This window comes from Liolophura sinensis, chromosome 9 (genome assembly GCF_032854445.1).
Source record: "Liolophura sinensis isolate JHLJ2023 chromosome 9, CUHK_Ljap_v2, whole genome shotgun sequence".
Lineage (NCBI taxonomy): Eukaryota > Metazoa > Mollusca > Polyplacophora > Chitonida > Chitonidae > Liolophura > Liolophura sinensis.
This window is the reverse complement of record NC_088303.1, coordinates 3860352-3874866: the sequence shown is the minus strand read 5'-3', so window position 1 is coordinate 3874866 and position 14515 is coordinate 3860352. Positions and strand designations below refer to the sequence as shown.

The following is a 14515-nucleotide window of genomic DNA, read 5'->3' as shown; positions in this document are numbered from 1 at the left end:
TCTACTCCAGATCTACTGATTACAACGAAACCAAATTAAAAATGTATATGTATGTAATTTTATATTTACGGTTTAAGGTCGTACCTATTTTCCAGGGATATGACGAGAGGAGTCATAAAGTGTGTGTATATATACTAGGCCTATGTCTTCTTGTGGCAAGACGAGTCCAAGCCGCCAAAGTGCTGCCACCACTGAAATAACTTGCAAAAGACACCAGACATGACATCCCACCATGCCACATTATACTGACACCGGGTCAACTAGTCCGGTACACTTCCTCTGCCTCTCAGGGCTGGGCACCCAGTGAGGCAGCAACAAATACCATTTTGAAGTCTCTGGTATGATCCTACCCGTGTTGACAAACACAAATAAGTTGAAATCGAAATAGTACACATATGAAACACGTACGTGCAATACATCAAGGAAAAAACACTACATATGCAAGTACGCTGATGACATAAAATATCGTTTAATGCACTCCTCTTCGGGACAAAATTATATATTTGAGAACGAGACTTCAGGCATCAGCTAGATTGAGTATGTAGGCTTCATGTACATATATGTAATATCGGAATGGACATTTTAAAGCCTTGACATAACAACAATTCATTGCTGCTAGCAGTTAAACGTCACGCCAATAACGCATTCAGTTAGATTTGTGTGGTGGGCCTACGGGAGAAACAGACAATTGTTTATAGGTGTGTAGTATCAAACATGTATCATGTGAAACTTCTAGACATCTGACTTCGACTTACAGGGTACGTGTACAAGGCATGCGCATTAACATGCTTTCTTGACAAAAACCAACCACGTGCTCTGAGCACAATTTCAGCGCTAAATTAACAATGGGCCCTCTGAAATCCATGCAGCTGCAGGTCAACCCTCCAAGTTTACATCTACATGCTAAGGCATGGAATATCTATGTCATCATGAGCAAATTTAGACACTAAATTTATTCCAATAAATATTGGGATAATGTTGACCGGTACATAAAATCATAAACAAAAGACACGCACGCCAAATTATTCAAATTTGGTCTACAGTAATGATGGCGTCCTAAATGAAGTCACTCATCAACGAATAGATTTTCTAGGGCTTCAAGAAAAGAACTTATTAGATATTGCATTAACTGGTGTCGCTTTTCTTCTTCATGTCAGACATTTTACACTTTGCTCCAATTACCTGACTCCTGCATAACACGCTTGAAAAACGTGAACATACTTCGACACTTACTATCATATATAATCATATATAATCCTTAAGTGCCAAATTCACAGAATGGTAATAAGAGAAATACAACGGCTTTGTTAGTGGACGACCTAATGTAGGCCTGTCCTAGAAACAAACGATCGCTTCACTCCAAGTTCTGGTGACTGAAACATGCAGGCTCAATGCATTCTTAAATCACCATCATCGTTTTTCTTGTCCCCCCCCCCCCCAAAAAAAAAAAAATCCTTGGTAGGAACACAATATCAACTACTTATGGCCAGAGACATTAGAAATCATCACTCATATACCGTTTTTAATTAACTTGCTCAAGGATTCTCTACGCTGAAATAGTGATTTGTCTACATACATGAGTTTGGTTGAAACTGTTATCAGTCAATAATTTACATACAATCAGAAGCCTTGGTTTACTATTATATACATTCCACAATGTTTCACCAGAAATGATGTTACAAACTCATTAAAAACAACAACACAAACATTTCAACACGACCACCAACAGGGGCAGACTACTCTTAACGATTCACACCAAAGAATTGGATTGTTTCCCCTATCTCGTGTCTCCTGAAGAAATTTTAAGCACCAATATTTAACGTGTAAGAACACAAGTCAGCATTTCCTTTACATTACGATTTTGTTGCACTAATGTCTGGGTTCTCCGTTTTGATGGTACATGTATAACCAAACGGCTCCGGTTTCAAATTATATGTAGCATATGCATAAAACTTGTGCACAGAAGCTGCTACAAAGCTAAAAGATTGTGGTAATATTCCTATTTCTACAATGAAAATAGAGAATATCCCCTTGTTCTATACAATAAAGATAAGAGAATGTCCCCTTGTTCTATACAGTAAAGATAAGAGAATATCCCCTTGTTCTATACAGTAAAGATAAGAGAATATCCCCTTGTTCTATACAGTAAAGATAAGAGAATATCCCCTTACAGTACATGGTAAAGATAACAGAATATGCCCTTCTTCTACACTAATCTTTTAACTGCAAAGAACAGCAGTACCAATTTGGCAACAGTCAACTGATAAGAAAACTGTTAGAACTGAACTGGTTGAGACATTTTTGCATAAAACTGACTAGATGAACTAAATGTGGCTTGAATTTTCCGACCCTTTTTTATGCCAGTGAAAACTTTTCATTTTTAACCAACATACATGTTAACAGATTCACAATCTTGTACAAGTGATCTTCATTATAGATCACTTCTTCCTCTCAATATCCATCATAAATACATCAACATTCTCCTGTAGAGTTAAAAATGTTGCATTCCAAATAGAGGGTTAAACACTTACAACAAAACAAGCTTGTTCAAAAACAAGTAAAACCGTATATAATAAAGAAGAACAGTGAACATGTATCAGGTTTTTTTCTAATCTAGAACACCACAGTGTCAAAACAAATACCCAGCTGTAATTAAATCACTTTGTCTTTTTGGGTTCATTTTCATCTGAGTTATCTTCTTGGTTATCATCATCATTTTCATCATCTTCATTTTCTGGAGATTCATCATCATTTTCCTCATCAACATCATTTTCTCCTTCCACGTCGTTTTCATTGTCCACTTCCTGTTCATCGTCTACAATGTGTTCTCCATCCACTTCAAACTGATCCACATCCTCCTTTTCCACAAGTTCAAACCCATTCTGCTCCTCTTTGTCTTCATTGCTGTCCTTTGTGGTTTTACTTCTCAGCACTGCCTCTGCATCGCCCTTACCCTGCTTACTGTCCTTGTCACTTTCATCACTCTCTTTACTCTTTTTCCCACGAGGTTTTTCTTTTTCTGTTTTGGTTCCATCATAGTAATCATGTTTGTACAATGGCCGGAAGGAGTCGAAAAATCCCACATCTTCCGTTAGATTGGGCAAGAACCAGAAATGATGTTTTCCAAGTGTCAATGCCCAGATGAAACAGAACAAGATGAACCTTACTGCAATGAAAACAAAGACATAAACTGGGTGGCTGACTTACTGCAGCTTGATTGAGCAACTCATGGGTTTATGGAATCCAGATATTAACCTATACACTGTTAAAACTGACTCGCATGGATCAAACACAATTAGATATATCTTCTAATGTAGACCATATTTCTGCACTGTGCACAATTTTCGACTGATACAAACTCTCAATTTTCCCCCACAATGGAATTCAGCAGCTGCTCTTTACATGGTAAGCATTGCACAATTTAGGATGATTTCAAGCCTTTACACATTACTCTTTTTATTATCAGGAGATTACTTGTTGGTCTGTAACATGGCTGTTTTAAATTCAAGATATACATGGTATAATGCAACAATATTCTAGCCTTTATGATTCTCTTACCAACAATAAGTAACAGAATGACTCCAACAAAGACAGCTCCAGACAAGCTGAGATAGTAGACCCCAATTCGCACCTCAGATGGCCATAACGGGAACAAACACAGGGCAATTGCACCTAGGACTGAAGACAAGAGTGAATGTTTACTACTCACAAATCTGATTGAGGCATCAAATTTTTACATTAATTTAAACAAGGGCATTTCTGAACAAAAAAATTGAAAACAATAAATATGCCTTATTGCAATCAGTTCAGATTTATTTGTCTGAAATGACTTTTTTAGCCCAATAGAAATTCATGGATACAAAACTTATCTGTACTTCACTGCAAAATAATAATAAATTAAATAAGCTTCAATTGCAAATTTATAAATACATCTACACGTGTTTGTGCAAAAGGTTGTTGAAAATGCGCTTTGAACAATAATCTTAACAGCACTGTCTTATCGTGAGTGCACCTTACAACAACTATTACAAATCTTGTGCATATATATGTTTAGTGCACACCATGTTTCCCAATGATATCAACAGAGCTGGACGAGACATTTGATTTTACCATCACTGTCAAGTATTCACCATCACAATTCAGCACAGCCACATGCATATTCGCGGAAATTTCACTTCACACTTGTGCACAATTCTCCCCAACTTGTAAGCTGTCATGTATTCAGTTGAAGCTCACTCCTTATCCCATAATATATCAGTCAATGATGTTTTTGTTTTCATGTTCTCCCACATTTGAAACCTACCTGAGTGCTTGGGAGCCTGGATATTGGTTATGAACGGTAGCAGATGTCATCTAACTTAAGTCTAACCTGGGATTAAGAGGCAGAGAGATATGAAACTTTGCTGTCAGAGCTCACGGTGTTAGACTCGCTATTGTTTTAGCCCAGGCAGTGTCGCCACAAGGTCTGGGTAGCGTGCGACAAGCCCAGACATGTCTAGACAGCTTCGGGAACTATCGTCGGCTGTTTGAATGAGTCGATGACTACGCGGACAGAGCCGATGAACATACAGTCCACACACAGGTTGTAATGCTCACTAGGTTATGGTCAAATCACCTGCCGATATTCACTTCTTAACATACACGGAAAAATATGCCTCATGATGATACCAACAGATAACTGTGTGAAATTATAGGCTATTCTAAGAGACAATCCAGAAGCCAGAGGCTACATGAATGGGTGTTATGTCCTGTCATAAATGAGCCGTGTGTATGTTCAACACTCGTTCAAATATTCGGCTTTCATGTCTTCTTTTCTTCTTTTGACCTTGATGATGGGGCTTTTGTTCATAAAAGCCAAACTTGAAGAAGACATTTTCAATGTATCTGTGACCATTTTTCCACGATCTCCCATGTGTTGTTTATCCGTCTACCCAGATCCCCCAATGTGACTTATAAACATAAGTATCCCATGGTCTGTGCCCGGTTTCATCCCACCATAATTTTGGTGGCTATCTTGTAAGTGAAATATTCTTGAGTATGGTGTAAAACACCAATCAAATAAGTAAACAGTTACAGGTGTGAAAGTCCTTCTCTGTGTGACTCTTAATTGTTACATGATCTCCGATTGTTAACCCACTTCACCGACCCATTCAAAACTATTCAATGTAAATAAAACATGCTCTTTCTTTTTTTTTGTTTTGATGCAGTTGAGGATAAAGAACACAACTCATGGACATAAAATTATTGACATGGCAATTACCATCCGTAATCTCCGAGATTTCAGTCACCGGGCATGGTTTTGGAATGAATGTTGGACAAGTCGCCTTGGGCAGTTGATCGGATAACCAGACCCAACATCATTACAATTTTTAAGTACAATTTCTGTAGCGGTGTTCTTCACCTGTGTCAAAGGCAGCCCTACCAAACTTTAATTTTACTTCCTATCCCTCCGTCTCTTAATCCCAGGTCTAAGTAAAGAATGTCTGTATGCTTGCGGTTCTATGTACTAACTAATGAGGCTCACCTAGTAACAAACCAATGATAAACGTCTTCAGGGGCACAGGATCATAAATCCACACATACACCTGATGATAAATAAAAAAAAAAAATTAAAAAAAACACATGAACAAAACATACATACATGTATTACTGATTTTTTTTATTGTATTGTATTTATTTCTTTAATTATTTGAATGTTGATCAATGTCACATTTGAGAACATTTCACTAATACATGTACAACAGTACATTTTATGGGTGAGGAAACCATAAGGTTTCTCTTAACAAACGTCAGAAGTGCTAATGGCACACAAGGTTCGTCTTTTGCTAAATGTCAACAATCCAAGGCCGGGCTGAGCTCACACATCGTGTGTCTTAGCAATTGAAAGGCAAGCCCACTTTAACAACCACCACATCACAGCCTGATTCCCCCTTATAAATCCGGCTGAAATATAGGGATCTACTCACAGTCACAGTCTCTTGCTTTAAATCTAATACAGGAATATAGAGCAGTGAATAAGCCACCTAGACAGGACATTCATTGTACCTCATCTCCGTCCTTAAACATCTGGTCTTCATGCATCACCAGTTTCAGCTTCTTCTCCTTCTTCTTCTTATCCTTGTCTTCTTCCTTCAAGTGCAAGTCAAATACATCACTTCATATAAATTACCTAATCTGGTACACAATTTCAGTATAACAACACGTGTACATGTATTTAGTAATAGCACGTAATACACTGGTATCAGTGTGTTTGATTAGTTACCTCCCAATTACATGAAGTTATCTCCCATTCACTCATGTCACTGTTTCACTTCTAACAAAACATGAAATATATATATTCACCTCGTTCTGGCTTTAGCATTACTTGCATTTACTTATTTACTTTCCCTACTTTAACATTTATTTATTTGACTGGTGTTTTATGCTGTACTCAAGAATATTGCACTTCCACGGCAGCAGCCAGCATTATGGTGGTAGGAAACCGGAGAGAGCCCAGGGGAAACCCACGACCATCCGCAGGATGCTGGAAGACCTTCTCACTTGCAGCTGGAGAGGAAGCCAACATGAGCCACTCACAGCGATGGCACTGGTGAGAGGCTCCTGGGTCATTATGCCGCACCAGCACGCTAAACAACTGAGCCATGGAGGCCCCACTTTAATATGTGACAGTGGCCAGCAATATGGTGGAAGAAAACCAAGCAAAGCCCAAGAAAAACCACAGCCATCTGCAGGTTCTTGGCAGACCTTCCCAAGCATTACTTCTCAACAACAATCATAGCAACCCTAGTCTTACAATGTTAGTGATGTGTATCTTATGCTAGACAGACTTTATGGAATCAACAGAAATACACAAATGAGATTAACAATCCTGAAAAGAGTATGAAATACAAGTTGAAAAACACTATTAAAGGATTACAGTACATCTACATACTAAAATTGTTTACTCAGTCACTTATGCTTTTCCAGAATGGCAATGACAAATATGCGGAACAAATGTTGGAGCCTTACTTTTTTCTCTTCTTTTTCTGCAGGCTTTTTCTCAACTTCCTCTGGCTTCTCACCTTCATCTTTCTCCTTCTTTGATTTCTTCTCCTTCTTGCCTTTTTTGTCTTTTTCCTTGATTACAGTAAAAAAAACAAGAAATGTCAATACTGTCTGTAACAGTCGCAAGCGTCTGGTCAGTACTATCCAAGTATCGGATGTCTGATCACGACTGACTTTGTGAGGCGTTCAGTACCAAAAATCAGACCTGATAGTGATGAGCAAGAAACCACAGAAATGCACAGCCTAAACTGACACGTTGACAGCCTACATTAAACACGTACACTACTCTTCTTCAATGTGAAGACAGTTTCTACTGTAAGGAAACAACACATGCACTGAGAGTGACAAACTTCACTGGTATTTTACAGCTTCTCTAGAGATACATATCAGTCAGATCTTTATCACTGATATACATTTTTATGCTGATTTGTTACCTTTATTGATGAGGTTGTGAACAGAAAACATCCCTACTTAGACAACACCATAATCAGGCTACCTCCACACAACCGGTACAACTAAGCATTGCCTATTAAATTGAAGCCTACAGTTTAGCCCTTTGATTTAGACTAAGTCAACCTGAGTCTTACAGACGTCATCTTGCCTGGTTTGAGACAATTTGAGAATTTACAGGTTTGTAAAAGCTGACATTTCTTCAGTTTAATTCACACCTCAGACATTATTGTGAGCAAAGGAAAAAGCTGATATTAAGCTTCAAAAGGCCGAGGCTCAGGGGCCAACTAAGCCCCAGTGGACCCTCTGGCTTCTAGAGGGCCATAGATGCTCTCTAGGCCAGTTATGAGCCTTACAAAGCCTGTTACAGAGAATCAAGAAAAGGCAGTTTTCATCCCCAAGATAAGACTTTTTACTTTCACCACCTGCTTAGGTTCAGAATTTATACATCTTGATTGTTCAGTTTGCATCAAGTTCCCTTTCAGTGAAGAGCTACTCTCACGTCAGAGGTTGACAGCTGTCCATTTCAGTTAACACCATCGTGCCACTTCAACTTTCTTGGCTGCCTTGGCATACAACTCTTTCTCCAGCAGCTCAAATCAGAGGTGTACGTCATTTTACAAATTCTTTTTTAATTTGCACAAACTCTTTAGTCACAATATGAGATAAAGTTGATCAACAAGGTTAGTTCATATTTGCGGTGCCATGGAAACCAAGGGTATTTTGAATTTTCCTGGATTTTGTATTTTAACAAATGCATGCAAGACAGTGCGAAATAGCCTATCAACAATACATCTATTGGGACTTCAAATAGTAACTTGTTTGATGTTTTAACAGAAAATTTAATTCTATTTGCATTTTTTAAAATTAAATTGACACATTTAACAAAATTTATAAAACAGTGGTTTAGATTTCCATAATTATCCCCTTGATTATTCTCATTATCAACTGATTATTCCATAATGTGCAAACATTTCACTAATGGTATGCAAAAGGTGAAGGCATCATTATTTTGGATTCTGCTTGGCAAAACTGACAAGAAAATAGATTTCTGTTCATTTCGACAATTCTGACAGTTACTCTCCTTGAATGATACACACTTGGTTAAACAGCTTCTGATTACGTACTTCTGCCCTTCTTACATGTACTTATATGTTCGATGCATGAAATCACCCTGTTCCATCCACTAAAATAATTTTTCAAATACATTTAATCCGGTATTGATATTTTGCATACGCATAGCCTAAATATCCACTGTTATAACCTTTGGCTGATGTTATTTCAATGAAATGACGATCACAAGGAAAGAGTAAGGCACTCTCATGTATTATTCCTGGTACCCTTATGACAGGTTAAAATAACCAGAAAAAGCTATCATTACAGAATCAAAATTTATTTAACATGGTAAACCTTTATTGTTTGGATTTAATGACTCGGGCTCGATCTTGCGGTGTAATGGCAACAGCGGGGATTCCCCAACGCTATTGACACATGCGCCATCTGGTGGCCAGACCAGGCTTCAGGAGTTGGCTTTCCTTTTGGTCAAAGTGATCTGTGCTTCCATCCTCAGCATCCATAGTCTTCTTTGTGGCACAACTCGCACAAAGTCAAACTGGCAGATTTTATCTTTCACATGTATTTCCCACACATATTCCCCATCCACCTGCCGTTCAAGCCAGTTCAACTTCCAGAAGATTTTTAGACCTTTGTCTCATGAATGTTATCTCTTTTGCAACTGGCTCAAACCAGTGCCATTTTTTTGGAGCACTAGGTTTGATTGGACATATAATGTAATCACAGAAATGTGCCAAAGATAGATATTAACAGTGTTTCAACTTTCAGTCACCAGCCTAGAACATATGACATTATAAAAGAAGGGAATTGATTGGTCACACTGACATTAACTGTCCAATGATGGCCACTGAACATATGCTTTCCCCATCAGCAGATATCGATTGGCAAAGCTTTTTTCTGTTTGTATTCAAAAAATATCAGAATTTGTAAATGCCTCCTAGAAAAAAGAGAAATCATGATCTGTTATCCACAACAAACAAATTTATAATGATGGCCCAACAGCACGCACATTACTGTAAGAAATGCTACCTTCTCCTCCTCTACTGGCTCGGCCTCCTCTCCATCCTTTAACTTCTTCTTTTTCTTGGACTTGTCACTTTTCTTTTTTTCCACTCGGGCAGCTCTGTGAAACAGGCCCTTCTGGAGGAGTCTGGAGAAGAAAAGTGAAACACATTCATCACTTGATGACAGTGTTAATGTACATGCTATCTACTTGTACAAAGTGGAGCCTCTGTGGCCGAGGGGTTAGACTGCACAATGACCCAGGAGGATCCCATCAATGCAGTGGCTTTGAGTCCAGCTCACATGTGGGATGGTCGGCCAACAACCTGCAGATGATCTTGGGTTTCCCCCAGACTCTGCTTGGTTTTCTCCAACCACAACGCTGGCCGCATAATTGAAATATTCTTGAGTTTGGCGTAAAACACCAATGAAATAAATAAAGCCTCTTATTCTTTCAGGCATGAAAATATCACCTGGAGAACACCTTGGCTAAAAGCAATTTTTGTCCTTAAAATAAAATGTAACAAATTTAAAAACATGTAAGAAGAATTTGTATTGGGTCTGATTGTAGTGTAATACCACAACAACATGTTATCATTTGTATCATGGCGGTCAGTATTACAAATGGAGGAAACCAGAGTGTCCTGGGTAAACCAGACTTTTGGTAAATTACTGAGTGAGTGAGTAAGTATTTAGGGTTTTACATCGTACACAACAATTTTTCAGTCATATGACGACGAATGTGTCCTTAGAGTGTATGTACATGTACTGTGCCTTCTTGTCTGAGTTACTGAGAAACTTTCCCATGTGTTAAGTAGAGATATATTGGTGGAAGCCAAGTCATCTCCAGAGATCGTAAAATTGTGCAAAAGGCCACACAAGCATTGTCAATCGCTTATAAACAAGACCCCCTCAGGCCATGAAAGCAGGTAAATCTATGAAGTCATGTCTAATACTGATGTTAAAAAACCCACATCAGTGAGTAATAGACAAGCACCTCTAACCACTAGACCATGGCCTACTTTCAAAGAAAGTTTGAAATCATTGCTTTCAATGGCAAGTTAACGAAGAAGAACAAATAAAATCACATTGTAGTACACACACACAAGTATATTATCAACAGACAATTTGGTCCTTGTAGGAAAAGTAATTCTAAAAAAGAGTGTCTCATTTCTACATCTTCCTATTTTACACTTTTGCTCATTTGCTCACATTTGAGACTTACTTATCACAATAGCTGACACATGAGTGTCTGTTACCGAACAGAAGATCAGAATCTGATTTCCCAGCTCCCCATTTGGATTCCAACAAGGCATCTACAGCCTTTGATGCTGTCAACAAACAAATTAAAACATACAAACTTTACATATAAACTGTAGTAAGAAACATAAATCTTATTTAATTCTAATACAGTACATGATTCAAAACCATCAGATCATTGGAGCCTATACATTTAGGTGAGAAATCATAGCACACCGTGATCAAATTTTCCTCTGACAATATGACCAGCTAATATTCATCTTCATTAAATCAAGCGTGACACATATATTGCTATGCTTTCACATCACTCCATTTTATGCCTAGATCCAATCGCTAGGCGTAAGTTTCTACCGGAACTTAACAGATCATTATCCAATCAGATACTTCCCTCCATATATCATAGGGGCCTCTGTGGCCAAAGCGGGTAGCATATTAACCCAGCTCAATGACCCAGGAGCCTCTCACCAATGCAGTCGCTGTGAGTTCAAGTCCAGCTTATGCTGGCTTTCTCTCCAGCTCTACACGGGAAAGTCTGTCAGCAACGAGCAAATGGCCGTGGGTTTCACCGGGCTGCTGCTCAGTTTCCTCCCATCATAATTCTGGCTGCCGTCGTATAAATGAAATATTCTTCAGTACGGCATAAAACACCAATCACATAAAAAAATAATTGCATATTTTTTATTTGTGATATTTTTCATTCGATCGATAGACATTAAACCAGTGAAACATGCTTTTCTGAACGCACAACTTTTCGAGTGACAAAGCCTACCTCTGTCGCAGTAATCAACCTGGTACTATCTCTAATCATGGCCATATCTCGAGCCATTTTAGCTCCGGAAAACATTCAGGTTCCCAAACTATTGGGCGCTGCCCAAACTTCTTTCATTCACAGACCCAGAATCCGTCACGAAGCATTGTTCTGTTGATTTTGTAAAATTTCTTTACGCACACTTTCACAATGTTACCTTTAAAGTCTGGGGTCAAATCTTCAAATTTTTTCTAGATGTGGTGCAGTTAATGTATAACCCGCGTCCTGTCAGCCAAAAATATTCATAAATATCCACATTTTAGCACACTATGTAGTCGTTTTCAAAGAATACTTGCCCCCTCAATTTGAAACATAAATTCTGAAATGTAAAATATACAAAACCACACGTAAATGCCAGAGTGCTGAAGGGAAGTAACTGTGGGAAATTTTGTTCAGTACGTACTCTGTAACAACACATCTCTTAATGCCATTATTGCTGCTGTCCTTATTCAATAATATTATTCTGCATATTTTGTTCAAACGCACGGAGTTATCATATTAGTGGAAAAATAAAGTTTTAAAAAAATTTTAGAACCAGGCGCTGCACGCCTCCGAATTCTAAAATTTTAACTCTCCCACATTTAACGGATTAAAATGAACAATAATGACTAGATTCATAAGAGTCATTATTTCTATTCTAATATGCCTATTAGACTTTAGGCCTATTAAAATATGCCCATTTAAACATTCACCTATTTATTAGGCAGGAAACCTGGACAAACTAAGCACAATTAAACAACCTTTTCCACACTGCCACTATGTACATTCACTAGTCAACAAATGTGTATCCTCTGAAAATGACGAACTTCCCACTTCAATGCAGAGGGTGAAATGTATATGCAGCAAACCAATTTTACTTATGTGTTACTGAAATTTTTATTACTTTTTGCAAACTCTCTCTGTAAGAGCAGTTTGTTGTTTATTTATTCGCAAGGACATTATTGTCTTCTGTGTTAATGAATTTAAATTCAACACCTGTGAGAACACCCTACGCTGAAATGACGTTGCCCAAGCTTGAGTACTGTAAGGCGAGTCGTAACGCGACGCAAACGTCTTTGATTTTACCCCTTGACGTTCAACAATGCATGTAGTAGAAAAACTCAAAGTATAAAAGAATTAAGCATTGCTCAAATTTCTTCTGAGCAGAAACAAAAAAATCGTTCACGCTGTGCCTGCCCTGGAGATCATGACAAATATAATTCATTCCTGGCTAAGTTCGACTTTTTAGGTACCTGCTTCCCAGGCCAGCGCGCTTTGAGCTGCATGCACACAAAGGATTGGAGGCCAGCTAAATGTTGACTCACAAGGTAAATGTCAGAATGTTAAATAAGGAGGGAGGTCATTTAGCTCGCTGAATTAGGGGTTAAACAGAAATGTAAAAGAGGGTGTCCAAATATCTCTTTTTGAGACCATTTTCTTATAGCAGCTGTAGGGTGTCCAAATTTCTTTTGTCATACCTCACCCACGTTAAAAAGTGCTGAAAAAAGGGTGACCAATACAATCAGTTTTCTATTTCATCAGCTGACTAACACCATGCAGTTGCAGCTGGACAAATTTCAGGTAGGTCAATCAAATGTACTGACAGCAAGAAAAAAATAATTGAAGACTCACCAATGAAGCACTGCACAGACATGCCCACCAACTTTCCCTCCCTAAGAGGGCAGTTAAAACGTAGGTATTTGGCAACTGCATATTCCTCTTTTGTGGGGGGATCAGCATTCTGAAATTCATCATAAATATGTTAGCGGTACTTACTAAAAATTTAAGAGAAAAAAAAAGACAGATGACATTTCATTACATGTAGGCTATATATTCATGTCTGTCACTGTAGTTATCTAGCTTTTATTTGCAGAATTTCCTTTACACAGAGAATGGTAAACACTATAAACACATCAAGAAGCGCTTAAACAACATTACCCCTATACATATGTTACAGAGATCATGTGGCTCAACATGTGCGATGGTCATCTACGACGACATATGTTGTTGTTGTAATATAAACCACGCTATCCAAAACAGGACTGAAAAGGCCTAATTTTCCACGGCAACCGCCATCCTAAAACCCCTCTCATCTTATCTTCTGCATCTTTCGATTAATAAAATCGAAATGAAAGGAGAAAGAAGAGGAAAGTCAATGAAAATTTAGGGAATTACCTCATCCTGTCTCCTTCGCTTTCTCTTTTCCGCCATGTTTACGTGTAACTTGCCTCGATTTCAGTTTGACAAATCACGTGGCTAAATTTCGTCTGCTAACATATGATAAATCAGGGAAGCTACCACCAGTCAAACGTAAGTCTAGCCAACCTTCCAACACCTTCCTCCTACCAGCAATGGTCTTATAATTTATATGCATATTATTAAATTGTTGTTTGGCACGTTATACGCACACCTTTGAAAGTTCCATGAAAACAACGTCATGAATGGGCTCCGTTGTTGAATAAAACCACCTGCAGATGCCATGTTAATTATGTAGGCCTACTCGGTACCGTAATTTGTTACAAACATGTCAATCGGAATTTCCAGATAATTAATTAAAGCGCAGTCATTATAAAGAGCCATTACAATACTGGCGTGTAATTATGGTTGGGGGCTGAGATACGCAGCTGAGCCATTAGGCCTATTTCTAATCTATAATCCGCACCTAGTCATTTAATTCTGTCAGTTTTTAATTTCTTCAGCATCATAACGCAAGGAACCACAGGTGATTCTTGTTACGTACATGTACAGAGAAAGACCTTTTTTGTGTGATTGGTACGTGAACATTTAATGTCACGAGAGTGACTCTCGGATGCTGCCAGCCTGACGGTCCTCTTTCGCTCCACGACAGCATAGGCCTGTCACATGATGGCGTATGCACTGAAGTCACATGACCGAAGT

The 14515-nt window shown here is 38.4% G+C and overlaps 1 protein-coding gene across 1 annotated transcript; it reads right to left on the bottom strand.

Annotated features, from left to right (window-relative positions):
- Positions 1 to 1450: 1450 nt before the first annotated feature.
- On the bottom strand, positions 1451 to 13835 carry LOC135475256 (translocation protein SEC62-like). Its single transcript, XM_064755082.1, has 9 exons — positions 13793 to 13835; positions 13250 to 13358; positions 10796 to 10901; positions 9598 to 9718; positions 7009 to 7116; positions 6046 to 6129; positions 5525 to 5585; positions 3559 to 3678; positions 1451 to 3166 (listed from the first exon to the last, which is right to left on the bottom strand). Exons 1-9 carry the CDS (start codon positions 13826 to 13828, stop codon positions 2658 to 2660), a joined length of 1254 nt encoding a protein of 417 aa, XP_064611152.1. The 5' UTR covers positions 13829 to 13835; the 3' UTR covers positions 1451 to 2657.
- Between the last annotated feature and the right edge of the window lie 680 nt (positions 13836 to 14515).